This window comes from Lathamus discolor, chromosome 5, assembly GCF_037157495.1.
Source record: "Lathamus discolor isolate bLatDis1 chromosome 5, bLatDis1.hap1, whole genome shotgun sequence".
NCBI classification, from domain to species: domain Eukaryota; kingdom Metazoa; phylum Chordata; class Aves; order Psittaciformes; family Psittacidae; genus Lathamus; species Lathamus discolor.
The window spans coordinates 109,674,011-109,700,048 of NC_088888.1; the positions used below are offsets into that span (position 1 = coordinate 109,674,011).

Genomic DNA, 26,038 nt, shown 5'->3' on the forward strand with positions numbered 1-26,038 from the left:
TATTCCCTAAGCCTTCTAACTAATATTGGATAATAAATAGACATATTCATCTATTTTTCTCACATTCTAGTTGCTGAAGATAAACAAAGGAAAAAATCCTCAAAACAAAATAAAATAACCTGCTTAGATGTTAACAGCTTGAACCATAAGCTTATAAACTGACCTGTTTTTAAGAAAGTCATTGTTAGCTGCATATTTTTATGGTAATTGTACATAACCAGTTTATGAATAACAACAGCAGAGTTTTTCCCTTCTGATTTCAGTGCCACTTGAGTTATGCAGATTTGAAAAAGCTTATGAATATACAGATAAACAGAATTGTTCTGAACATCTGTAAGCAAAATATGAAAAGCTGTTTCATACTGAATGAACATCCTGGGTTGTCTAATACTGGCCAAAACTGGTCTATTTATGCATTAGGCTAATGCTCTGAAAATAGCTCAAAATCCTTCACACACTCCAGAATGCCTTTTCAGAATTTTATCTGTATGATTGTCACCACAAAATGTAAAAATAATTTTACAGCACTCTATGCATAAGCTTCAAAGTAACTCAGTTATCTTTTAGACATCAGTTTAGCAAGACAATAGCAGATCAACTGCTAGGAAAATCTTTAAATGACCTGTCCCACGACTGTATAGGGTAACACTAACCTGACCCTTTCAAGCAGAATCATGAATTTCCTGCCTCCCCAGTGGAGAGGTGAATCATGCAGTTCTTCAAGGCTTATGAGGTTTGCCTCGTAAGGCAAAGGTTTGCCCTTAGAGGCTTAAGTTTCCATGGGGAAACAACACAGTGTTGCAACAGTACAGCCATCACCTGGGTGATGTAGGAGAAATGGTGTCCACTCACACAGCTTAATAGTAGGTCTGCAGACCACTTCTGCTTCCCAGTGAAGTCTAACAAATAAAGATCACAGCAGAAGACTGGAACACCACCAGCGTGGAAAACAGACCTGTATTCCCTTGAAGCAACACAACACTTTCTTACTAGAAAACCTACTAAGAGCATGAAGAGAAGAAAGAAACATTATTTTCTTGTTTTCTGCAGAAGATACTCAGGACTAACAGGTTTAGTATAAAGAGTGAAGCTGACAATGTGCTTTTAGAAGAAGTGATAAATGTTTAATCCAAGGAATTGTTGCTTTTTTTTTTCTTCAGAGTAGAATGCCAGAAAGGTGTTGGACTAAAATAACTTTCCCGCTTGAATTTTCCCAACTGCATGGGCTGAAAGCAAAGCTCAAACACTTGCCAAGTAGATACTGTTTAGATGGCTCTGATGTCCTTCCTAGATTTAGAGGACATGTCTGTTAAATGTTTACCATAGATATAATCTTGCCAGAACAGATGAATAAGAAAGTTGCAACCGCAGTGCATAACTGAAGTCTACTATTTCATACGAACTGTTCTTCTCAGTGAAAACTATGGCAGCTAGAAGCAGTCAGATGGCAATGTCTTAGGGGAGCTTGTGAGATCTCTCTTTAAAGAGACATCCAAAAAATATGTTCAAAGATGAAAAAAAAAAAAAAAGAAAGAAGGAAAAAAAACCCCAACCCAAAACAGAATAAAATTAGAATAAAATAGGGCTAGAGGAAGCCAAGTAGGAAAAAAATAGCATGCTGAAATCAGTAAATTCTGCAACTCAGCTCAGCTGCACAACCAGGAAGAGAAATGTGTGGCATACACACATCCCATTTATGTTCAGACAAGGCTACAAAATATGTGCTTATGTTTCTGGATATCTCTGAGTAAAAAAATCCTCTAGTGTCCAGCATCTGGAGGAATACAAACATCCATAATGCAAATGTGTGTAAAAAACAAGCACTAGAAAAATAACCTCAGCTGTGTTTTTGCACTACAAATCTAACTAAAACAACTATCTAAAAATAAGCTTCAAAGATTTTTCCTATTTCTTTATTCCAGGATTCTTATTATTTCATTAACATTTTAATTTTTGTTCACTATTGAAAAATGCAATACTTAAAACAGCTATAAAAAGCTTTCAAGGTATCTCAGTCAAACACAAAGCTCAGTACTATGGACCTATTCTGAAATAGAAAATTAGCCTATACTGCATAGAACTGAGAGAGATGGTATCTTTTTTCTACATCCCTGGCTACACCATCTTGTCCTGTGTTCACATCTCCCCTTGGCCAACCGCCAGCACGTCTTATCTTTGGAGAAACACTCACAGCCCATCACACTCACCCTCAGTGTGCTGGAACTGTGAATTCATTGGGAAAGTGAAATTGTGCTGCATATCCCTTTTCTATATAAATCACCTAATTATTTAATATCCAGACCATTAAACAGAGTGGACAATAATTACCAAATAGGCCTTGACCATATATGCTTACAAAAATTACAGATAGTGCAGGCAAATGATGAAAGTACAAAATAGAAGACTGCAGAAGCATTAGGAAGTAATAGATCATTTGGACAAGTAAGACATACCACCAGTCCTTCCATAGATGACACTTCTTACTGCCATGTTTTTCAGGAGTTCTGGGTATCTACTTATTAATTAATTCTAAAGCAATGTGTCCTTTTCTTTTTTTGTTCTAGATATTTTTAAATCTCTCTATATTAAGCATTTGCACTCAATTGCATGCCCATTTTCTCTAAGCTACAAGTTTTCTTTAGCATGTATAAGGCATTTAAAACCAGTGCAGTACTGTCTACTAAATAAATGCATTTGGACAATGCCCTTAAGAATGTGGTCTAAGTTTTGGTCACCCCTGAAATGGTCAGGCAGTTGGACTAGATCATCATTGTCCAACTGAAATATTCTATTAAATTCCATAGAATATAAGTAGAATATAACTTAAAGTCAACAGAATATAGTCTATTCCATTACAACTGACATATTCTATTCTACTCTACTTCTACTGTACTCTATTCTATTCCAATTTAAAACACATCTTTTCACTTTTTTTACTATGTTTAGAAAGATTCTGGGTTTGGATGTCTTGCAGCACTTCTGCACAGTTCCTGAAGAGTCCCTTAGTTGCTTGTGCCACTAAGCATTTTATGCTCTTTCTGTCAAGGCAGATTGTCATAGAGAACAGTGCATCAACTTCAGCCTTTGGTATAAAAAATGTTAACAAGAAAAACCAAAAGAACACCTCCAAGCTGTTCTCCACCAGTGAGTATCAGAAAGCAAGAATTTGCTTTAACAGCAGCATTAGTCAGTTGGCTGGCAGTGGTTTTGTGTTTTAGATCACAGAAAGAAACTGTATTGGGTTATTAGTAATGTAGAAGGATTAGTATGAGAGTGCAACGAAAAATAAATGCAAGGTTTCACATGAAAATGAGAGGATACTGTGCACTGAACTGTACAAAAAATAACAAATTATTAATAAGAACAGAGAGGAGAAATTCATACTTCTCTATACATCTTGGTTATATGAAAAGAAAAAAAAAATTATGTGTGCTTTCTAATTTTTGTTCATGCTTAGATACTGACTAACGTAAAATCAAAACTCATGCTTTTTCTAAGGAACCCTTTTGCATAATTTGAGACACAATTAACTTCCTAAAGATTATTTTTGGGGGGGGGGTTGTCATGGTTTAAGCCCAGCTGGTAACTCAGAACCATGCAGTTGCTCGCCCAATCCCCCCCACGTCATCCTCCACCCACTCTCAGAGGGATGGTGAGGAGAATCAAAAGAATGTAACTCCCATGGGTTGAGATAAGAACAGTCCAGTAATTAAGGTATAACACAAACCACTACTGCTGCCACCAATAATAATAATGATAAGGGAAATAACAAGGGAAGAGAATACAACCGCTCACCATCCGCCGACTGATACCCAGCCCGACCCGAGGAGTGATCTGATCCTTCTGGGTAACTGCCCCCAGTTTATAAGCTGGGCATGACATGCTGTGGTATGGAATACCTCTTTGGTTAGTTTGGGTAGGTGTCCTGTCTCTGTTTCCTCCCGGCTTCCCCTTCTCCCTGGCAGAGCATGAGACTCGAAAAGTCCTTGGTCAGAGTAAACATTACTTGGCCACAACTAAAAACACTGGTGTCATCAGCATTGTTCCCAGGCTGAAAGTCAAAACCACAGCACTGCACCAGCTAATAAGGAGAAAAATGACTGCTACTGCTGAACTCAAGACATTTTTTTTCCAGAATACTTGTACATACCTTAACTTATTAATTATTAGAAGATAACAATGGGATGAGTATACCATAGATTCCATTACAGCTTGGGATGAAAGGCCAATACCCAAGTTGACTAAACACCAAACCTCTTTAGTCACTGCAGACACTCATTTTACTGTTTATTGCCACTCATAACCTGACAGGATTCTTAAATACCAAAGAGGAAGACTTACCTGAACAGACCTCTTTGTAAGTAGGATTTGGAGTATACCCTCCTGCATAACCCACTTGAGTGGAGTAGACTCCCTTCTGTCTCCAAAACTTCCTCTCGGCTCCCCAGAAACAGCCCATACCTGAATATAGCATAAAGTACATACCATTATGTCAAAATATGATCAATACTAAAACACTCATTTGCATATTGATATAGTCCAAAGTGGAAGGAACACCCATAGCCAGCATATGATGGTGAAACATGGAAATACATTCAGCATCAGAGCACAACTCAAATAAAGCTTAATTTATGCTTCTGAATATTAACGTATCACACAGAACAAACCCTACAAGGGTTCAAAGGGCCAAACAAGAATTCTCATGCACATAAAAAAAAAGTTACTTAAAAGGCAACTGCATTATTTGTACAGCATCATTTTTACTTTAGTTGATTAACAAGCTGTCAAAACACAATCATTTGTCTTAATGGCAAACAGTTATTCAATTTTCTTCTTTCGGGCATATGTAGTCTTTAAAGGTGGCAGTAATAATGTATTAAATTATATGCTATACAGAAGGAGAAATGCTTTAGTTTAACAATTCATGAATGTAGATATTTGATGTTCAGACAAAATTCTGGTGGTCATTCACCCACGTGGCCAATTATCAAAGGACATCAGACCGTCAACAGATGTAAATTAGCAAAACTCTTCTAGTAATAGGAATCAAGCACATTGCCTGAAAGCTGGGGGAAGGAATAAGCAAACAACATTCACAGTTCTCTGATGGCTTAAATAGTTTAGAGATGTTAGCTACAATTTGGAGGACTTCCTAAAGTTGAAACATGTCAGGCACACCTGTATTGTTTAGCTTATCTCTGATATGGGTGATGACTTTTCTCTTTCAATAAGATACTTACTTTTAGTATTCCCATACTAAAATATTTGAAAAAAAATTAAAAAAGGCCATAAAAATAAACTAAAAATATTAAATACACTTAGAAATCAATGATCCACAATGGGCTCTCTGTTGATAGCACTGCAGATATGAGGGGTTAAAAAATTAGAAATGTGCCTTCAAATACAACTAGAACAAAGCAGTCCCTTCTATCAATTATGTTGACTCACAAAGGTATATTTCTTCTTCTCTTTCAGAGATTAATTTCAAATTAAAGTTTTAATGGCCCAAAAATGACAGAAGTAATGACCCAGATTTCTCCTTCTAATTCAGGTGCTCAAGCAAGTTGCATGAAGTAGGAGCCTAGCCTGTTCTGGAGGCCAGGGGAAGAGGCAGGCAAGTCCTGAAGACAATTCAGCACACAGATACAAATTGCTGATCAAATTACAGTCATTCTCCCTTGACTACAGAGATAGCTATGGCTATTAGACTTAGGTTCCTCAGCGAAATTAGGCTAGTGTCAAATTGCTGTAGGACCTCTCTTGGAATTCCCTCCCCATTTTGAAGAAAGAATAACCAAGAATTCTTATCTGAGATATTTTTCAAGCATTCACCCACTTACCTAAAGGTGATTTAAACTAGACTGTATTTCTACACCTGATGTCACTATTTTATCTCAATCAAGTCTGAGAACTTCTCAATAATTATGCCCCTAGGTCTAATCAACTGATACAGGGTGAGAGTTTTTATACATCACTCTGCCTATGCTGCACAGCACAAGTGGCAGCTGTGGTCCTGTCCTTGTCAAATCAAAAGCATAACTAGAGAACATCAGTAATCCCTGACACTCAGGTTTTCTCCCCACACAATGCAGAGCACATATAGGGGGACACTGCATGCCCATGTTTCATCCCAACAGTCAGGTCGTGGATAAGAGGGAGGCTAGAACAGTGAGGTGGGAAGTGCTCTTTGGTCCATTGTGAAGGCAGCCTTTGAACATGTACTTTAGACACAGTGTTTAAATGTTTAACCAAATAATTGGTTATAAGTATTTTTTATCCATGTTTCAGGACACACAGTTACGTGTAAAACTGCATGTGAACACAGGTACATCTTCAAGCTACTTGTAAAAATACCACATGTATCCTGCCAAAACTCCTGTTACAGTACATTTGAGTGGTGTGAGGCACATTGCCAGTATTCATTACAATACTTTAACATGGAGAATGTGCGAATTCTTGACCTTTTTACACTGAACAGCCATACAGTAGCAAAGTTCAGAAGCAAACACAAGCATACACAGTTTGGTATAAGAAGGCAATTCTCTGATAAAATAAAACCCTTGAGCTTCATCATTTCTGTCTTCAGTTCTTTACTCCTCATCCCCAGCCTCAGAGATACAGCTAAATCTTGACTATGTCTTCATGCTGCTTTATCCATGAGGACATTTTGGAGGCATTACGGAATCTGACTGTGATGAAGAATCTATTCGAAAAGTGCATCCGATTTTGCTAACATCACAGAAAACATCATTTTTAAAAATGATGACTAGCATCATCATTTAATTATGTGAAATGCCTATTGTATATCAAGTCTATCACAAGTTCCCCAAAAAATGCATTTCCATTCCATTGCAAGATAGTGAAAAGTTAGGAACACAGTTTTTCAATGGCTATCCAGTCTGTTCTAACAGATCTTGTTCCTTCTGATAATCAGAATTTCTTCAACAGAATAAAATTTTGTATTTAGATATGCAATCTCAAAAGGAGTCAGGATTCGCTTAATACTGATCTATCTTAAATTTAGATATTTAAATACACACGTTGCCCAGTTATTCTTCTTGGCGTTTTCAGAATTCATTAGCTTTTCCTCTACTTCCCCTGACACTGTTTATCCAAACATGTCATCCAGGAGAAACAGTCATCTTTTAGATTTAGGCAGAGAGAAGAAGAGGGCATCAGAACTCACAGTAGGCAGACTTAGACTATGTTAGACTGCCTCCAAGGGTGCTTTTAATTTAATTTGTGGGGTGTTTGTTAGATCCTAAGTCCGTATCTGGATCTGTATGCAAAGTGCAGAAAATAAACTGCATAAGGATGTTTCCTTAATATTAAAGTGCATCCTTAATATTAGTTGGGAAGCTTGAGCTCCAGCTGCCTATAATCCCAGCTGTGTACACAGCAGGTGATGCTGAGACCTTGAAAGAAAGAACACTGTAGCAAATTTATCAAACTAACATTGGCTGGACAAGCACGCTGAGGGGTGGTGAATGAGCTATTTAATTTACACCAAGGAATATTATAGACCCAAAATTTTTCCCACATGTTCCTGTGCCTACACCTGAGTTCAAATGAGTAACCCAAAATTAAGGTCTCAGTTCAGATATAGGCCCAACTTCAAATACAAAATAGAAATGCTCATTTGTTTCCTATTTATTTCAAAAATTGTAATGTCCAATAAATCCCTAACTGCACTGCCTCAAATTACTGATCATCAGGGTAGTGGTCACTGACTCTTCTTGATCAATAACTGTTAATTAGGATTCTGTTACTGATAGCCCTCTCTGGCCTGTTGATTTCATCTAGTGACCTACATCCTCATCACAGTTTCTGTCACTTTTTTTTCTTCCAGTTTATGTCTGAATTCATTCTGCTCTCCTTCCTCTAAGAGACAGACATTTTATCCTCTTGGTGAACTATTCTCATCATTTTGTAAGTATGCTGGCACCTTTCACAAAGAATAAATCCTCACATCCACGAGAACCGATAAAATTGAAATCTTTGTCATAATGAAACAACCTGCCAGTAAAGGGACGTAATTTACAACAATACAATACTAAACTGCTTTCCACAGTATTAATACATTCAGCAGCTGATGTTTGTTATTCTACTAAAGTGGTGCCATGTTCTACAGAGAAATTGTCATAAGCAGAGAAATATTAATAATAAACCCCCACATAATATTCCGGAGTTAAGACACATCAGCTCATGGAATGTCAGTTCTGCAGAGCACTGGATGCCTCAAGACATGTTTAACACAAACAGTGATTACTAAAATAGGAAAATAATCTCAGTTCAAGACTTTGCATAGTCTTATAGTACAAAAAAGTTTCCTTTCCCTATTCCTACTCGAGTAAGAAAACTGAAGAAATAAATAATTAAAATAATTCAATTAAATAATTAAATGAAACTCAAAGGAAAAAAGAAACTAGTAAAAAACACCAGGAAAAGAAACATAAAAGCAAAATAAGCCACCCATATTATAATTTGAAACTAGAAAACATGAATGTGATTTTAAACTATTCATGGAATGATTTGCATAATCCCCAGTACTGATGAAGTGAGTGCAGCTTTAGAGTTAGAGAGCTTCCAAAAGCATTCCTAAGAGAAAGGAAAAAAAAGGAAGTTCTGGGGAACATACTCATGTTCCCAGGAAAAGTATTATTTGAACATAATGGGTATTGCAGAAGAGTGTTGAAGCATTGAAGATATTTGTCAGCTTTTAATTGCTAATTTGTAAAACAAAAACTATTCTTTTAGTAATGGATTTTGACTGACTCTTAATTGGAATTTCAAAAGGTATTTAAAGATTTTTTGCTTTTGAACTTCAAAACCAAACAGATTCAAATGGCAATCTTTAAATGTTCATTCATCCCTACAAATAATATTAATCATACAATCCATGAATACATGCTACTACTCCTATTCCTTTCTAGCATCCACATCCATTTTCTCACACTATTCTCCTTCTATATACATACATATATATATCTCCTAAACAACTTTCTGTACACAGCCTTACACTCAGCCAAGGAACATTTGTCTCCATAGGCAACCCAGATCATTTGTATATTAGTAAAAAATAGTTAGCACAAGCTGAAGTATTTTTCTGAAATAATGAAAGCAAAATGTTACTCTGATAAGAGACAAATGCATCCCATAGTTATAAATAATGTGTAATAATTCTGAAATATTCAGAAATAAACCAAGCAGAACTGAACCCCAGATGTTTACCTTCTAGTGAGATGAATAGCTTTAAAGATTATGTTAACCGTATTGACTAGGTCTCCATCGACTGAAACAGGAGCTCATTCATTCAGTGATTAATTTATCTGCCCAAATAGAGACATCCAGGGTCATTTAAGATGCCTCAGAATATCCAAGACATCTATCTACACAAGGTGTCAACATAAATGACAGAGGACTTCAGAGAGACACATGCCTTTCTTGAAAGACATCCTGAGGCCAGGTAAAATGCTCCTGGACATCTCCAATGCACCTGTTTGCATATTTTAAGTCAAGAGTATCAAGTCCATAACCCACATGCAGACATTACACAAACTTGAAAGTCTCTGCATCAGCAGTTACATCAAAACTCCCAAAATGCTGTGATTTTTGTCTGAAAGTTGCCTATTCCTCTTCCACAACTATAAAAAAGAACCTAGCATGACTAGCTCAGTTGTAGAAATCTATTATGCATCATAAGCTAGATGAATCCTAAGACAAATTACTAAGTACAAAGTTACTTACCCTTATAATAATGTTCACAGTTTGTAATGCTGCTAGATTCTTTATACTGTGCATCCAATAGCCACGACACAGAACCAAAAAAAAAAAAAAAACTGGAAAACTTGTTTGAAAATGATGTAATGTTTAAGATGTTTTCTCCACTCCTACAAGAAAAAGCACGATCCTGCAAAGGTGACCTTTACTCATCTTTGTTCTGATTCCCTTCTCCAATGTCTGTTCCTATCACATCTTTAAGTAACGCTTTCCATACAGGTTCCCTGATGTTCCATTATGCATTTGCATCAGAAGGGTATTCCTAACCCAAACTAAAACCTCACAAGATGTACCCATTCTTTACTAATTAAAGCCTATTAAGTTGTGAACTGTATAGTTGCTGAAGGAGGCTGATGCTTCAGGGACTCTTTGCTTTCCATTTAAAGAAACCCACTTCAGGCGTATTGTTTTTATATACTGTCTATTTTTTATATTTTCTCTAAAACATGTACATGTATATGGTATTTTCCTTTGCAAAGCATTTTTGTTAATGCCTTTGTTCTTTACCTTTGTGGTATATCCTTCTCTGCCTGGCATCAGGTGCACACACAACCTGACTTCTGTCTGACTACCCAACGACCTTTCGTTCCTGCCAGCTTTATTTACTAGCATTCTCCCTCCCCACAGTCCAACAGGACATCCAGAAGACTTTTTGTCACATTATGAAGAATGAATGCATTATTTCATTGGCATGCCAAGTCTTTTCTGGCCCACCGCCTGCAATCCATACACCCACACTTCAAGGCACTTTTCCATGCAGCAGATTAAGAAGCTCTTTCAATGCCAGGTTGATAGCAAAGCTTCACTGCAGAAGATGAATTGCAAAGGATATGGATCCTGCCCCTCCTTCTGTTAACAGGATTTTAGAATGTATGATTTCACTAAAAAGAGGAAAATGTCAGTTTTAAATATATACTCAGAAAAATAAAACGCGCTTGTTCGCTGAGAACAAACATCAAACTGCCTTTGGAAACCTCTTCCCTAACCCCAGATCACAGTAAGTAGCAGGACAGGATCTTTCCAAAGCTCAGGAGCACAGTAGACAGAGGAGATTGGCTCTTGTGCCAGCTTACGTTCTGAAACCCTGGAAGCGATGATTCTGCCAGCTGCTCAAACGCTACAGTACCCAGCCAAAAGTAGCTGGGGGCACAGCCTGCTCCTATACATTGAAGCAGTAAAGGACAGCCAACAGTACATCCCACCGGCCTACCTCAGTGTGTCTGGCTCGAGCCAGCATCTCTATGGGAGCTGAAGACACAGCTGCCAGTAGCCCCACTTCTCTTGGCCAGTATAGGACTTGGCCCAAATTCTGAATACGATTGATTTAGTTACCTCTATAAACTGGAGAAGGAAATGCTCAGCTGCTTTGAACTGAAATGATTTTTTCCCCAGTTGGAAGGAATAGAGTGAACCTCAGCAAGTTATATACCTATATAATAATGCTTATTTCATACACTTCCGCCAAATACTGAGTGTGATTGGCATTTTTCACTTTTAAAAAACCTGTGTGGAGCAGTTGGTACAGCTGACTGATTGAAGTCAGTCCAAGTACTGCTATTTCTAAGTACTGAGCCAAAGAGATATTTATGCCGTGTGGTCTGAAGCTGTGGGGGCCATTAATTTTTAGTACTTCACAGGTTGAAGTGGATACCTTGGCTGCCCTGTGCAAGGTCAGGATGAGACCTTGGTAGGCACCACTGTTTTCTCCTGCAAAGAGATGGGCAAGCAGGTGGCAAGGAATGTAATGGGAGACGAACACCAAGTTTGGACAACAAGGAGAACGGGACGTCCTGGAAACCCAGAAAAACACCCAGTCTGTGTCTAACCCATACACAGGGGTTGTATGCCTGGTTCCAATAATTCTTCTTTACTTTACATAGCTCAATAGCACCAGACTTTCAGAAAACTAAGTTTTGGTCTCTGCAGGGAACTATGCCAGTCCCTTTGGCTTCACTGTTATTGTGGACAGAAATCCAAAAGTACAACTGGATCTTACAGTCACACATAAAGCGCATGAATACAGCTTTGTTGAAAACTTTCATTCTGCCTGTGCGCTTACACAACAGTTAATAAGGGCCTGAAAGTCTAAAATGATCAAAGCTATGGCCTCACAGGCACCAAGATGAAAATACAGCATGAAATTACCCCCGAGTCTTTGTTCTGACTTTTTTCAAATTCTTGTTGAGAATCCGGAAAGAATTCCAGATTCAGACTGAAATGCAGTATCATCTTTTACATAACACCGCAATATGGAGGGTGCTTTGGTAGGCCATCTGGATGCATATAGGATTTATGTTATCAATCAAGATTTCAATCAAGGGGTTTAACATGGAGCAACCTGAGAATATTTGAGCAATCACAGAATATTTGAGAAAAGCAATCAAGTAAGAAATAGTTGGGAGGAATATTAAAAAAAAAAAAAAAACAAACAGAACAACAAACAAACAAACAAAAAAAACCCCTGAAATGGAGAAGAAACTCAGCTGAAAGAAATAAAAACTCCTGATGACAGATGGCATTAAGCGGATGATCTTCCTAGATAAGCGTTGGCTCTAATGCTACAACAGGGTTGATAAATATGTTGAACAGCTTGCCTGGGGCAAGTCAAACAAAGCCCTCGGCAAGAAATTTAAAATGCAGTTTGCCTAACAGAGCAACTAAAGAGGAATTTCTTGGCTCACCATTTTGCCAAGATGCGTTCTGTTCACACTGCATGAATTCCCAGAGAAACTGTTGGGTTTGTTTCTTTTACCATAGGCGAAGCAGAAGCCTCATGTTCATTCAAATTACCAAATGGCCAGGCAATTCATTTATGCCTGTATGGTAGCTGCCGACATTCAAAATGCGTGTGGGCACATGTTTGTGTATGTAGGTATGTTTGTATAAAATCTGCACAACAGATTAGAATTATTGTAAAAGGAAAAGCAGACTATCATAATAGAAAAGGAATATTTTACTGTCAAGAGAAAAACTGCCATGTTTTCAGCATGGAAAATATGCATAACATGTCATAAGTACAAGTATGACTTTTGAAAATCCCTCTGAGACAACAGCACTCAAACTGGGAAAAGCAATAGAGAGATAGAAAATGAGTCTTGAAATGTGTTTATTCAATCCATCGTAAAAGCATGTTACAAGTTATAAATAATACAAAATCAACAGGATTTAAATAAATCTGAAGCCAATATCAAGAATGTTAATAAGGCACAAACCACAGTTGCTCTAAATTTCACAGTCACAGTATGAGAGATTTCAAATATTCCTATTTAAATGCAGTTTTGATCTTAACCAGCAGAGAGCAGGGATATACACAAGTCAGTGTATTAAAATAATTTGAAAGATGGCCTTATTCACTGCCTCAGTATTATTTCCCCACCCAATAAGCAGGAATATTTAAACCAATTTTATCTTGAACATCAAGAAAACTGTTCTCCAGTGAGGCCACATAGTAAGAAAATTCCATCATCAAAATCCCCTGTTGGAAAACATCTTGCCTCTAATTCCCAAAAACTGGAAGATATGGCCCACTCAAAAAAATCATTTATGCTGATCTGAAAGGTCATCATCACACACTAGAAGGAGAAGAGGTAAAAGCAGAGCTGGAAGGACAACTGTGAAACATAACTGTGAGCTACAACTGAACCACTCAGAGTCTTGAGGCTAAATAATGAGAATTAACACTGTGAACCACCCCTAAAAGTGACTAGGAAGAGAAGCAGTCCTTGCCAGAGTGACAAAAAACAACCACTTCTGCAGCTCTGCCTTCTTCTGTCATCTTGTGGGACATGCTTTATTCCTAATCACTGTTCTGCGTCTATTTGTTCCACATTAATCACACTCAGCATTTTCTTAATTAGGAGAGAAAGGTTAAAAGGAGTTGGAAGATGTGCAGGGTTCATTAGCCCCAAACATATACATACAATTCACAGGCTTTACTTCCCACCCCCCAAAAGACACCAGTGTGGGAATATGGAGGAAGCCTGGCAGCAGACATTTGGATGTGGGGACCATGTTTTCTGCCTCCTCCAGAAAGCAAATACTTAAATAGTAATTCACACATATTTGGCTCCTTTCATCCAAAAACATCAAAGCTTTTTGCACACAATAATTAAGCCTCATATGAACCATAATTTATTAATTATTACCTTTAAGTATTCCACAACTGAGGTATGAGTGGTCCCCAAAGAATCCCTTTTGGAAAAATACCAAAGGATTCCAACTAATAGGTCTTTGTTTAAAATCTCTTTTACATGTCATGACTATTGGGTGATAGAAACACAACTTGATAAACCCATGTATTTTCTAACTTTGTCCTTCCCATATTTTGGTTGGTTTGCATTCTTCAGTAAAACTTTGCATTTATAAAATGTAGCAAATACCATTTTATTTGTCTTCTGTCAGTGGAATATAGCTGCAATACAGTAACATGGAAAATAAGACAAAAAGAAGAACTGCTTCCAAAGATACAGAAAATATAGTGGAACATTGTGATTGCTTTATGTTGAGCCATATCTACCAAATGGTGATCCTGATATTTGTTAGGTTGAGGATAGAACCAGTCAAGATCTGGCAAAGGACAGAAAGATTTAACAATAAATATTCATCCAAGAAAAATTTCAATTTCTTACTCTTGAAGACTTACATCTTAAGAAAGTTTATTTTGTTCTTTGATAGAGTTTCATTCATAAAATTGAGCTAATTCTGTTTACTTGACATTGCCTAAATCACTGATTCCATTATATTTACACAGGTGTAGAACCAGGAAAATTGAGATGAGAAGGAAGCTTCAGGACTGCAAGCCTGGATGCAGACTGTAAAAGATCCACTGTCTGAGGCTGGTTCCTACCATTAGTGGTATTTCTATTTTCAAAACCACAGCACATAAAAGCTTTCATCACAGATTTGAATTCCATTCTGCTGGATTTGAGGTACAAATACAGAACAAAACAGCAACTGCCCCAAAAGATTAGTTTTCTATTTACAGGCCCATTCATAAAGGTATTTCCATAAACATAAATGAGAACAGTCACAAACTGTACAATTCCTGACTTGAAAAAAAAAAAAATAAACACATTTTCTTTCGTGTTTGGGGATTTGGAAATGCAACTGTGTGAATGCTAATGGCATCAGCTTCCATGAACAACTGCATCACATACAAGGCAATATTGCACCAAAATGGATATCACCTGCAGAAAAAAAATCCTTTTCACAAAGTAAGAAACTTTAAGTCCATAAGTGTAAAATATTTGGATTAAAATTGCATGCCTGTCATATCTAATCAATTAAAGAGGAGTCTTAAGAAGCACTGCAGGGACCTGATGTTTCTTGGACACAAAGGTAATGACTGAAGTGTCCCAAGAACGCAGAAAAAAATGTCAGGGTTTATGGTCAAATTTCTGTCTCCTTTAACTGTTTGCTCTTTCTAATTTCTCCTACAAAACAAACTATCAGATCACTGAAAATGTGATGCGCATGAATAAAAGCATCAGAAGCTCTTTCCACCCCTCTGAAGTGTCCAAAAATTGAACCAAACCTTGATCTGAATGTAATCACTGGAATGTCCATGGATACAGTCAATAAAGAATAAATTATACCAGCTTGTTCACAGACAAATTCAGTCTAGCTACTTTTCTATCTCCTTTGAAGAAGGGAGTAGTTTCTTAATATATTACCTTACAAAAGTCTGTTAGGGATAAAAAAGAACCTCTGGTACAATAATATGTGAAAGGGATTGAGATAGAGCTACACAGTCCTATCATCAACCTGATTATCTGCTTCATTGCAAAGCATCACATCTTTAGTTCAGTCATTGATCTGAGGCTTTCAAATCATTTTGTGATCTTCCTTTGCTCTAAGCATTCCAACACTACGCAGAGATTCATTTTAGATCATCCTCGGTCATTTGACACACTTTAGTACTCTGCTATTCAAGTTAGAACTTGATGTACACATAAAATAAGAGATGTCATCAGGGCTGTGTAATCCATTTGATTCTCTTGAAACTGTATCTTTCATATAAATTCATCTCTGCAATAATAGAGAAGCCTTACCCTCATCTTGTGAAAATCTCTCTAATCTCTCAGCAACCTTAGGGGGCTTGAAATATACAGAAGCAAAACAAAATATATTCTGCTATTATAAAAGCAAAGCACCACATTTTGTTACCAGCAAAGTAAGAATCACTTTTAGGGCTATGCTGCAGAAAATAATAACTTGTTTACAAAGTTTGTTTACTGCAAGGAATAGAAATTTTGGCTTTTCCTTCCTTTTTTTGATAACTATTGCTAAGTTAAACTAACTGCCACAGACGCATTCAGAAAAAGTAATCTCGTATTGCTTATTTCACTTATAACCTTAGATTTTAGACAACAATAGAAAGCTGTAGGCACCCTGACAATTATTTAAATTTATAATCTATAATTGCTCAGGAGGAAAAAGTAATTATATTCAAATAACAACCCAATTCAACAAGCAGCCCTTTAGTCCTTCTTTCCCCAGCTCCAAAGAAACATACCCTGAACCCTTTTCCAATGAAAGCCTGAAATAACAAATGCCTTCTAAGTCTACCCAGAAGATCATTAAAATTCACCTATTTTGAACCACAGCTGTCCTTGATGAAAATATAGAATTTCCAAGAGTTATTTTCTCAACTGTTAGTAGCCAATAAAATTATAGTATGTTCTCACTTGCAAAAGAGAATAACTGTCCTATTCACCCCCCAAAAAAAGACAATTACACAAGAAAATACCAGAGAAGATTGTTACAGAAAAACTAATTGATACCCAGAGGGACAGGCAGAGGTAAGTGGTTAGTCATTTACCAGTTATGCAGTACTTGACATGCACTCATTGTCAAAAAACATGGTATGCCACTGTTGAAAATAAAACAACTTTAATAAATGCTGAGGTGGTGTCTGAGATGCCTTGAGGGTTCGGCAAAGGAACTACCATTATGCGTAGCAAAGTCCATGACCTACTCACTCTCCAACCCCATGGTTTTCTTAGACATCCTCTAAACACCCTGTGCATTCTGGCAGTGACAGGCAGAATATTAAGCCAGTGGCATCATGAGGCATACAGCCTCTAGCTGTTTAAAGGTCTGTAGTAGCATCCTCTTGCTTCAATAAATAGCCTCTCTAACCTTGAAGAAGGCTTTTGGGAGAGCCTCATAATATGCTACAGACATACACACTGTCATTTGTTAAAGGAACACTACAGCAGCAGCCATCTAAGGTGGAAATTTCCATCCTTACCATGAAGTCAGATGTGGTTGCTGTATAGCAACGCTTTGAACAAGCAACTATAACACTTATTTTTGTATGCAGCAGACTTTTTCTCTTTCTTCACAGGTTTTGATTCAGCAATCATTATTTTTTTAAAGCAACGCAGTACGTATTACCTCTGACTGCTGCATTTCAGAATAATGCAATTCTCAGAAGTGATACAAGACAGACAAGCCTGAGATGCAATAGAGTGAACACTGAAGTGGATAATAAATAAACTTATACAAACCATGGTCAGAGCTCCTTGTACTCATGAATTTTGGATACCCGTAGCTATCCAAACAGGCCTGGATAACTCAGGTACCACAGTCATAGACAGAGCTGTGCTGCCCCAGGGTGGAAGCAGTTAAGAGGTCCCCCTGTGCTATGCCTTCAGCCTACCAGCTTCCCAAAGAGGCATAGACATCTCTGATATCCTTGCCAAGCTAGAAATGCATACAGAGAGAGCTGTTGCCTATTTTACAGCATCCACTGTGTAATCAGTAATTTTGCCTGCTTTTGGGGCTTTGGAGCTTTTTTCTACATACAACTTCAAAGCAGCTTAGGTGTGATTAATAGAATGCATGCCAAGTTTGCAATACTTGCCCAAAACTTGTCCAGCAGAAAAAGATTCACATGCATCTTTAATTTACTATTTCTCATTATAAATCTTTCTCAACAGGGAGCTAATGACAGTTGTGGCTTGCATTTGCATGGTTTTCAACACCACTTTCAACAATCATATAATCATGGAATGGTTTGGGTTTGCCATGGACAGCGGCACCTTCCACAGTACTCCTCAAAGCCCCATCCAGACTGGCCTTGATCACTGCCAGAGATGGGGCAGACACAGCTTCTCTGGGCAACCTGTGCCAGGGTATCACCACCCTCACAGAGAAGAATTTCTTTCTTAATCTAAACCTCCTGTCAGTTTAAATTCATTCCCCCTTGTCCCATCCCCACATGGCCTTGTCAAAAGTCCCTCTCCAGCTTTCTTGTAGACCCAGTTCTTTCTCCACAGGAAGCCAATGACAGCTCCAACATATATTTGCATGGTTTTCAACTACTGCTGTATTTTGAAATTATCACACAGGTTCCAGCTATGTGACTCCCCACAATTTAATCAATAATAGAAAAGCAGTGATATAAGGGCGATATATACACATGATATATGTGACCTATGACATACAGTGTATGGAATAATAAGCAGCCCTCTCACAGCTGAGAACAGGAGGTACTCAGTGAAGAATAAGAAAAGGACAAATACAAACTCTATTTGCCAGTACTACAGTCCTGGTCTCTGACTTTTACAGGATTTGTGAGGCTGCTGTGATTTGAATAACTCCCAGTGGATCTCTCTTCCAGCTATTTCTTCTGGCCCCATTTCAAACCAAGACATCTTCTGTATGCAGAAAATCCTCTGGCAAGGAGATCAACAGTCTTTCATTTTATTCCAGTTCCTCTGATTTATTTGGAAACTGGCTCTCACTTGCATCCTTTCTTCTGGCCCTTATTTTTACACAGGGAAATATTCTGCAAAATCAATTCCCTGTTTCCCTCCTTATGCCTATCATTATTCTGTAGACTTCTCTTACAGTCCATTAAGTTATCTCTTTTTCACACTGAATAGTCCTAGTACACCCTGTTTTTCCTTGTATAGAAGATGCTCCATACTTCCGATCACTCTTTTTGCCCCCATGAAACTTTTTCCAGTTCTGTTAGATCTCTTCTCACCTTACTGCTGCAGAAAAGCATGCAGTATTCCCTACACAGAAAACCATGGGTTTACACACAGGCATAATGATAATTCCTGCTTTGTTCTCTTTTCTGTTCCAGTTCCCAATAACAGGCATTGACATGGAAAGGAACTGCACATTTAGACATCAGTTAAAATCCCTATATTACCCTCCTCCTAAAACTGCGTAGAAGAAGGGAGTCTGGAGGCAAAATACAACTGATGGAGTTGTCAGTAAAGTGCCTTAGACTCACAGCAGGCTGCAGCCACGGAGAGCCCAACCGAATGGGTTGAGATACTCTTCTAGCCTCAGGTTGCAAACAATACAGCACTTCTGTAAGCTCCAGCACATGCTTAAAAACATTTTAGATCCACAGAGTACCTTGAATTCTTGGGAAATTATTTGTATAGAGTCAGTAAGTCTGTTAAAGCAACAAAACCGCCACAAGGTTACATCTTTGCTTTACTCTTGGGTTTGGTCTGCGCCATCGTAAAGCATAAATAATTGTAGTCTGGAACAAACAACTGGAGGGAACCAAGAGTAGCATTAAAAATGAGGTAAGGGACAATATTTTACTGAAGATTTTAAAAGATCTATTTACACATGCCTTATAAAGATATAAACTTGGGCTCTGTCACACGCACCAAGGAATTGGTGACCTATTCTAAAGTCTGTTGATGAAAGCAACATGGAAGACATTGTCCAGCAAGAGAAAATCTGTATAAATCCATATTATTATATGCAGTCATCTCTATCTGAAGGTAAACTACTAGAACAAGTCAAAGTCAGGAGTACTGTGAATTCTTCACAGATGCTAAATTCTCACCCTGTGGTCAGCTTCAGTTGGCTCTTTGTGCGTGTACCACAGCTGGTTCAAGGCCTGGCTTCATTTATTAACGCAACACTGCTGTTCCCTGTTTTTATACTGTGACATAAGATCTAGGACATTGAAGAAAAGCTAAAGTTCTGAGATAGGAAATGTAGTCAACAACTTTGTTGTTCCATTTACCATGCAAAACATATTTCGCCTATGGCTCTAAGGCATAATTAGTGTTGTGCGTATGTGTGCATATATATTTTCTCAATTTAGGGTTTTGTTTCAAAGCAGTGTCAGTTTGTTAAGAGTGGTTCTTCTGTAGCTTGAGACCAAGGGTGGGTGCTGCACGCATTGGGGCCTGCTAGGAAAATACTGGGGGATCATATAGAGCAGAGGGAGTGAAACTTCTCTCTGCTTCACAGTGTGACTAGAAGGAGTGGTACCCAGAAGGAACTATTCCCAGAACCACAGGCAGATTTCATTTCAAAGGGAAAGGATTGATTCTCTGCAGAAGAAAGCCTGGGAACAAAGTAGTGACCCCAGTGTGAATTTCTGTAGTAGACTAGAAATAACCACTACAGCCACACAGCACTCTGCACAAGAGACCATGGTTTGAAAAGAGACCATGTTAGCTACCAAAAGTCCCTCTACATCTGAAAAAAACATGCCCAGATTGTTAATGCAGCAGCACAGTAAAAAGATCTTGTTGCTACTGGCATCCAGAAAACAAAACTATTGATAATCTCTTTATCTACCAAAGGGATAAACACCATCACACCTGATGAGCCTGAGTATAGCCATTTTGATGTTTAAAGCCCTATGTTTGCCCTCTCTTGACTTATCAGGAGCATTCAAGTGAATAACACTGAATTACTCTCATCATGCTATGCAGTTGGACTGTGTATTACTGTTGAGGTTTGTCTGGAACCTTGAATCATACTGGGCTAGTATAAATTAAGAGACAAAAGACAGTGCTAACAGCATACAAAAGAGTGACATAGATTACAACATCCAACCACATCAGACTTTCCATCCCAGAAGAATGAGGCAATAAAACCTGGGTGACCATTAGCATGAGTCTGCAGCAAGGCTCTGTGTCGTATCTTTGGATACACAGGAAGACACCTTGCCCTTTCCGCAAGCACACCTCTTTAGATAGTGTACCTAATTACAAATACATTTCAGCATTTCACTCAAGTTATATCCTTTTGACTTTAATGTGTGACTGCTACTACATAATTCATAATGTGATTCTCAATAATTTTCAGTCAAGGTTCAAGCAGAAATGTGTCACACTAGGATTATATTATTTATGAGCATAATGTTGGATTTAAGCCAATGACACACCAATAAATTTTATCTCAAAGCCTGACATATCGCATGCTGTTTTCCCTGGCTCACAAACAAATAACTACGGCTGTTTCAAAATTACTTACAGTTCAACTCAAATCAGATTTTTTTGTGATTAGTTCTTATCTTACTTGAAAAACTGATCGCATTATTTCTTTCTTGTAGATGCTGAAGTGTATTTTTTCCTTCATTTGTAAAGCATGTCCTGCACAGAAAGCAAAGTCAGGTGGTATTGTAGAAGAAAAATAATCTGGAACAAAATGCTGTCTGACCCTTTTAAAGGCTGGAGGTTTCACTCTTTTCTAAAGACAAAAGACTTGTGTGTGTCTCCCAGAGACACAGAGAGACTGTAGTAGCCGGCACAGACTGACATTGAAAATGATCTAATAATGTGGGTATTGCCCTAAATAGAAGGGTAAATAATGTACCTGGCATATACTGGGACACTGTGGGATTCTGTGAGAAATACTTTAGAAGCGATTCTTCCCAGCTAAACCTCAGGCGCTTGAGACAGGGACCTCTACATTGTGCTTCAGCATGCAGACTTGAACTACACTGAGATCGCTACAAATAGGTGTTCACATCTGACAAAGCACATCCAACCTCCCATGGCAGTCAGTGGGGATCCAGGGTTCAGTAATGATGCATAAACTTATGCATCTGGCGTCATCTGAGCTGCCTTATGCATCCTTATGCAGGAGTTCTGCACAGGACTAGCATAAGAGTGGCACACATGACAAAAGGTAGACCTGTGTCATAGGAAGCTGGAGATCAAGGAAGATTACACATGCACATTACACTTACATTTATCTGCAGATGTAATCCCTAAACAACAGTAGCTAGTATCATTTGGGATGTCCTACATAAACTTACCTGGCTTTCATCTCTGAGTTCAGAAGAGTATGGATCTCCTGTGAGACCTTTATCACCCCTGCCAGCCCCTGTGAACATCTCAAATGTCCTCAAAGGACAACTCTAATGGCATAAACCATTTCCAACACATTTATGCAAAAGAATCAATTTCCCCTAATCTAAGATAGTTGTTTAGACAGCATTTGACAGAACAAGGCACCTACAGAGAGTTATTTATTCCTTTCTGTGACAGCTGCTATGAACTGACCTCCAAATGTGTTTTCTCTGACTAGCAAGGAATTCTTGAAGACCACTTTAGATTACATACCTAAAATCTATTGAGATTAATTCCAGCTGGATGAGTTGAAAGGACCAGTGAGATCAATATAAAGATCTGGTTGACTTCCCCCAAGATTCAGGAGTGTTTCTGAGCAAGCATATTACAAGTAGATGCAGATTTTTGTACCTTCAGTTTTAAGCAAGGTATCTAATTATACATTTTTTTGAGATCACCAATAACATCATTAGGTGAGAAAAAACTCTGAAAAGTGGGAAAATTACTCTAAATTACCGCAAACTGAATAACTCAGTAATAAGTAATCCATATTTTTTAGTATAGGACCCTATCTCCTCAGTCTCACATCCCCAGCTGTAATATTGTCAATTTGTGACAGCAGTCTTTTAGAGATAATCCATTAGGATCTGTAAGATGCACTGAGAACACTTTGTGAATGTCACAGTATGTCTAAAATTATCAAAACAACACAATTTTATCCCTCCAAAAACCTCCTTATGTTTTTTTCTCTCTGCCATTGTAACTACTGACAATTAGCATCACATTTTTCATGGCTGAATACAGTAAGTCATCACAGTTCTGTGTGTTTTATGCTATGTCACCATGGCCTGTGCTTTATTAACAGGAAGCAAAGGATAAATGCTGATGGTAAATGTGTATGTGTATATATCCCAGCACATAAACACACACATACACACATATATCTCCTGCAAAGCAGCATAAATCTGACGAGGGCAGCCTCTAGTCATTAGCAGGATAATTTACTTCTATTTCAAACTTAAACCAACTCAGAATGATGCCAAGCATATGTTCATCCTAGTCATTGATATATCCCTATTTATCATTGGCAAGAAATTACTACTCTGCAAGGCTTTTTCATTACTGAAGTAATCTAGGTGCTCTGGCTGGCTTTTTGCACAGAAAATAAAACGTATGTTAGAGACACTGGAGATCACTGAGCCTTATCCCAAAAAAATTATCCAAGAAAATTAACTCAGTCTCTTCTACTAATTTCAGTGGGGAAGTCCCCAAAACATAACTAAATGCCTGTTGTAAGGTGAATTATGTTGCCTGAAAACCTGTAATCTGATTTACTTGTAAAAACCTCCAAATCTTCACTAATACCCCCTCTAAGTGGAAATCACACATGGCTAAATTCTTCATATACCTCAAGAAAGCTAAATTAACATAAGCAAGTCCCTGATGGAGAAGGACGGATATTGTGTTTGAAGGCCACATTACTTTTGTTTTCAGAAGAAAAAAGAAAGAGATGTGGATCCTTTGAAATAAAAGAATGTTATGAAGGGTTGTGCTGATCAAGGACAGCATTCACTTTGCATTAGGGATATTTTATTGTCCTTTATTAGTGTTTATAAATGTCAGGAAATGTCCTTGGCAAAGACCAAGCAGACCATTACATTTTGCATTTATCTGGGTCTGTCTTGCTCTGCAATTGGCCGTATGCACAACCGCAAAGCTGATGCATGACGCTATCAAATCAGATCACCAGCATTTAATGAGTAATGCCTGTGCTATGCTATAGGACAAGAGAAACTGAATATCAAGATTTTTTATTTTTAAAAGGCCCCAGAATTATACTTTTTTCTGTGTTTATCACCTTATTTTACAACAGGCTTAGGGGAAAATTTTCACTTCAGGCCTTCCCTGGTTAGACTTTTATATCAGAAACATATAGATGTGTATATATATATATATATATATATATATATATATGTGTGTGTGTGTGTTCCCTGGCAATTGCTTAGAGCTGACATACCCCCTGAGTAGCAAACCAGACCATCATACATCAGGCAGGATTACAAAGATGTTTAGGCACTGGTCACAATAAGGATAAACCAGGAACAGATAGCAGGGGCAGGGAACTGGGTTGTGTTTCAGCTCTCTGGAAAAGGCAACAAAAAGATGCTGTCTGTAAGTCATCATCTGGAAGATTAAAGAAAAAATGGGAAACAAGGATATATTTCTTTAATAATGCAAAGGTAAGAACAGGACCAAGTGTTCAAGACCAGGTGGGATGGTACTTTGAGCAACCTGTTCTAGTGGAAGGTGTTTCTGCCCATGGCAGGGGAGTTGGAACTAGATTATCTTTAACATGCCTTCCAACCCAAACCGTTCTGATTTTATGATTTGGTTCAAGGAGAGAGCAGCCAACTCCTTTTTGTTATACGATATCTTCACAGGTTCATTTTCTTATTCCAGAACTGTAAAAAGTTCATTGTCCATTTTTATACCACCTTGTGAACATAGAACAGCTTTAATGCCTCAGTGCATTAAATCCAGCCAATTAGTAAACTTCCTTCACTTCTCCAGTATGTTTAAAGAGAATTAACATGAGAAACATGAATCATTCTGAAAGACACCCTCTGGCTCTCGGTTCTTCTACAACATGATCCTTGTAACATCTGGTAGTATTGCTGTAGATGTTTCTCCTACAAATTGGATCACAGCACACACACCTGTTTCAATATCACGAAGTCTTACATTCTCTTTAGATAATAATCTTTTCTGACATGGTTTAAATTTTTTTTCCTTTTGGTTTAAAGTTTTCTTCCTTTGAGCAACAGAGAACAATTGTTCTACTTTTACTGTCTAAAAAAAAAAAGTATTTATCTTGGGCTCCAAACTTTGTTTCCTATGATTTCCTTTTCCTGGTGTAGAGAGCTTATCATAAAAACATAGTAATTGAAAACTCAGTTGGACCAGGACTTCCTAACACACTTCCTTATCTTACATGGCCAGCAGTAGCTGCTTCAGGAACAAGTAAAAGGAATTCTAAATAGAGTGATCAGTTATGAAACACATCATCCCTCTTTCACCTTAAATTATTTTTAGTTGAAAATTTGACCCGATCAAGCCTTTATTTGAAAGACTTGAACCACCCAAAAGCAGATTTTGTTTGAGGAGCTCAGCTTTCCAATCACATAAGCTACACAGATCTTGTGTGGTGCCACAATGCAGAGGCAACTGAAAACACCACATGCAATGGCTGAGAAACCCTTGGCTCTGCTGGGACTAATTGGGCAATCTTGGTGTAATCCTGTTGTAGATTTCAAATAACCTTTGGAAGCAGTGGGAACTGTGGGAGTGCACAGGCTACACCTGAGTCTCAACAGGGTATAATAACTCACTCAAAGTACAACAATAATATGTCTCTATAGAGTTACTATAGAGAACATGATGTCGTCTAGTAAGTGCAGAGCAGAACTGCCAACTCAGAAATGTCTGTACCTAGATCTTATCAGTTACTTAACATACTATTTTTATCTATATTTTGTTTACAAAAAGAAACCAATTACCCCATTACTGGCCAGCATATCTCAGGCAAATACAACACAATTTAGTCCTGTATTTAAAAAGTGTTATAATTACTTATCTGAACTACTGCCAGATTTTACTACAGGTAAGTAAGAGCCCTTCTATGAACACACCATACACACAACACTTCCTTTTAGAGAAATAAGATAGCATATAATGCAGAGTGAATTTATAGCTGCTCTGGGAGTCTTCCAATAGCAGTACTCGATGAGAAAAATATGCATTTAAAAGTATTAAATACTGACCAAAAATATTTCTTAGCAAAATACAGCAGTGTGTTTAAATGCGTTTTAAATATGTAAGGAATTACAATGGCACTGATGGACATATTAGTTTACTGAATGATGTATATGTTCTGCAGCTTTGAAGCATTTCTTTTCCTTTTTTACACCTCTATCCAAAAGTTGATATTAAACCCTGAATCTCTTCTTTTCAAAATATTATCAACTCCCTAATGTTTGTTTAGGTTTTGACTTTCGGTTAGGTTTTTGGTCAAAATCAGTCACTACAGGCAAAGTGCTTGTGATTGAAAATATCTATGGCCACAAAAACTACAAGAAAGCTTTATAGACAGGCATTTATTGTATGGTTTCTACTTTACAAGCCCTAAA

The 26,038-nt window shown here is 37.7% G+C and overlaps 1 protein-coding gene across 1 annotated transcript in view; it reads right to left on the reverse strand.

Annotated features, from left to right (window-relative positions):
• MSRA (methionine sulfoxide reductase A) overlaps positions 1 to 26,038 on the reverse strand; it is a 291,015-nt gene that overhangs the window by 142,685 nt on the left and 122,292 nt on the right. Inside the window, exon 4 of the mRNA XM_065681883.1 lies at positions 4,342 to 4,461. Coding sequence (XP_065537955.1) covers positions 4,342 to 4,461 — 120 coding nt within the window. The remainder of the gene's footprint in view (positions 1 to 4,341; positions 4,462 to 26,038) is intronic.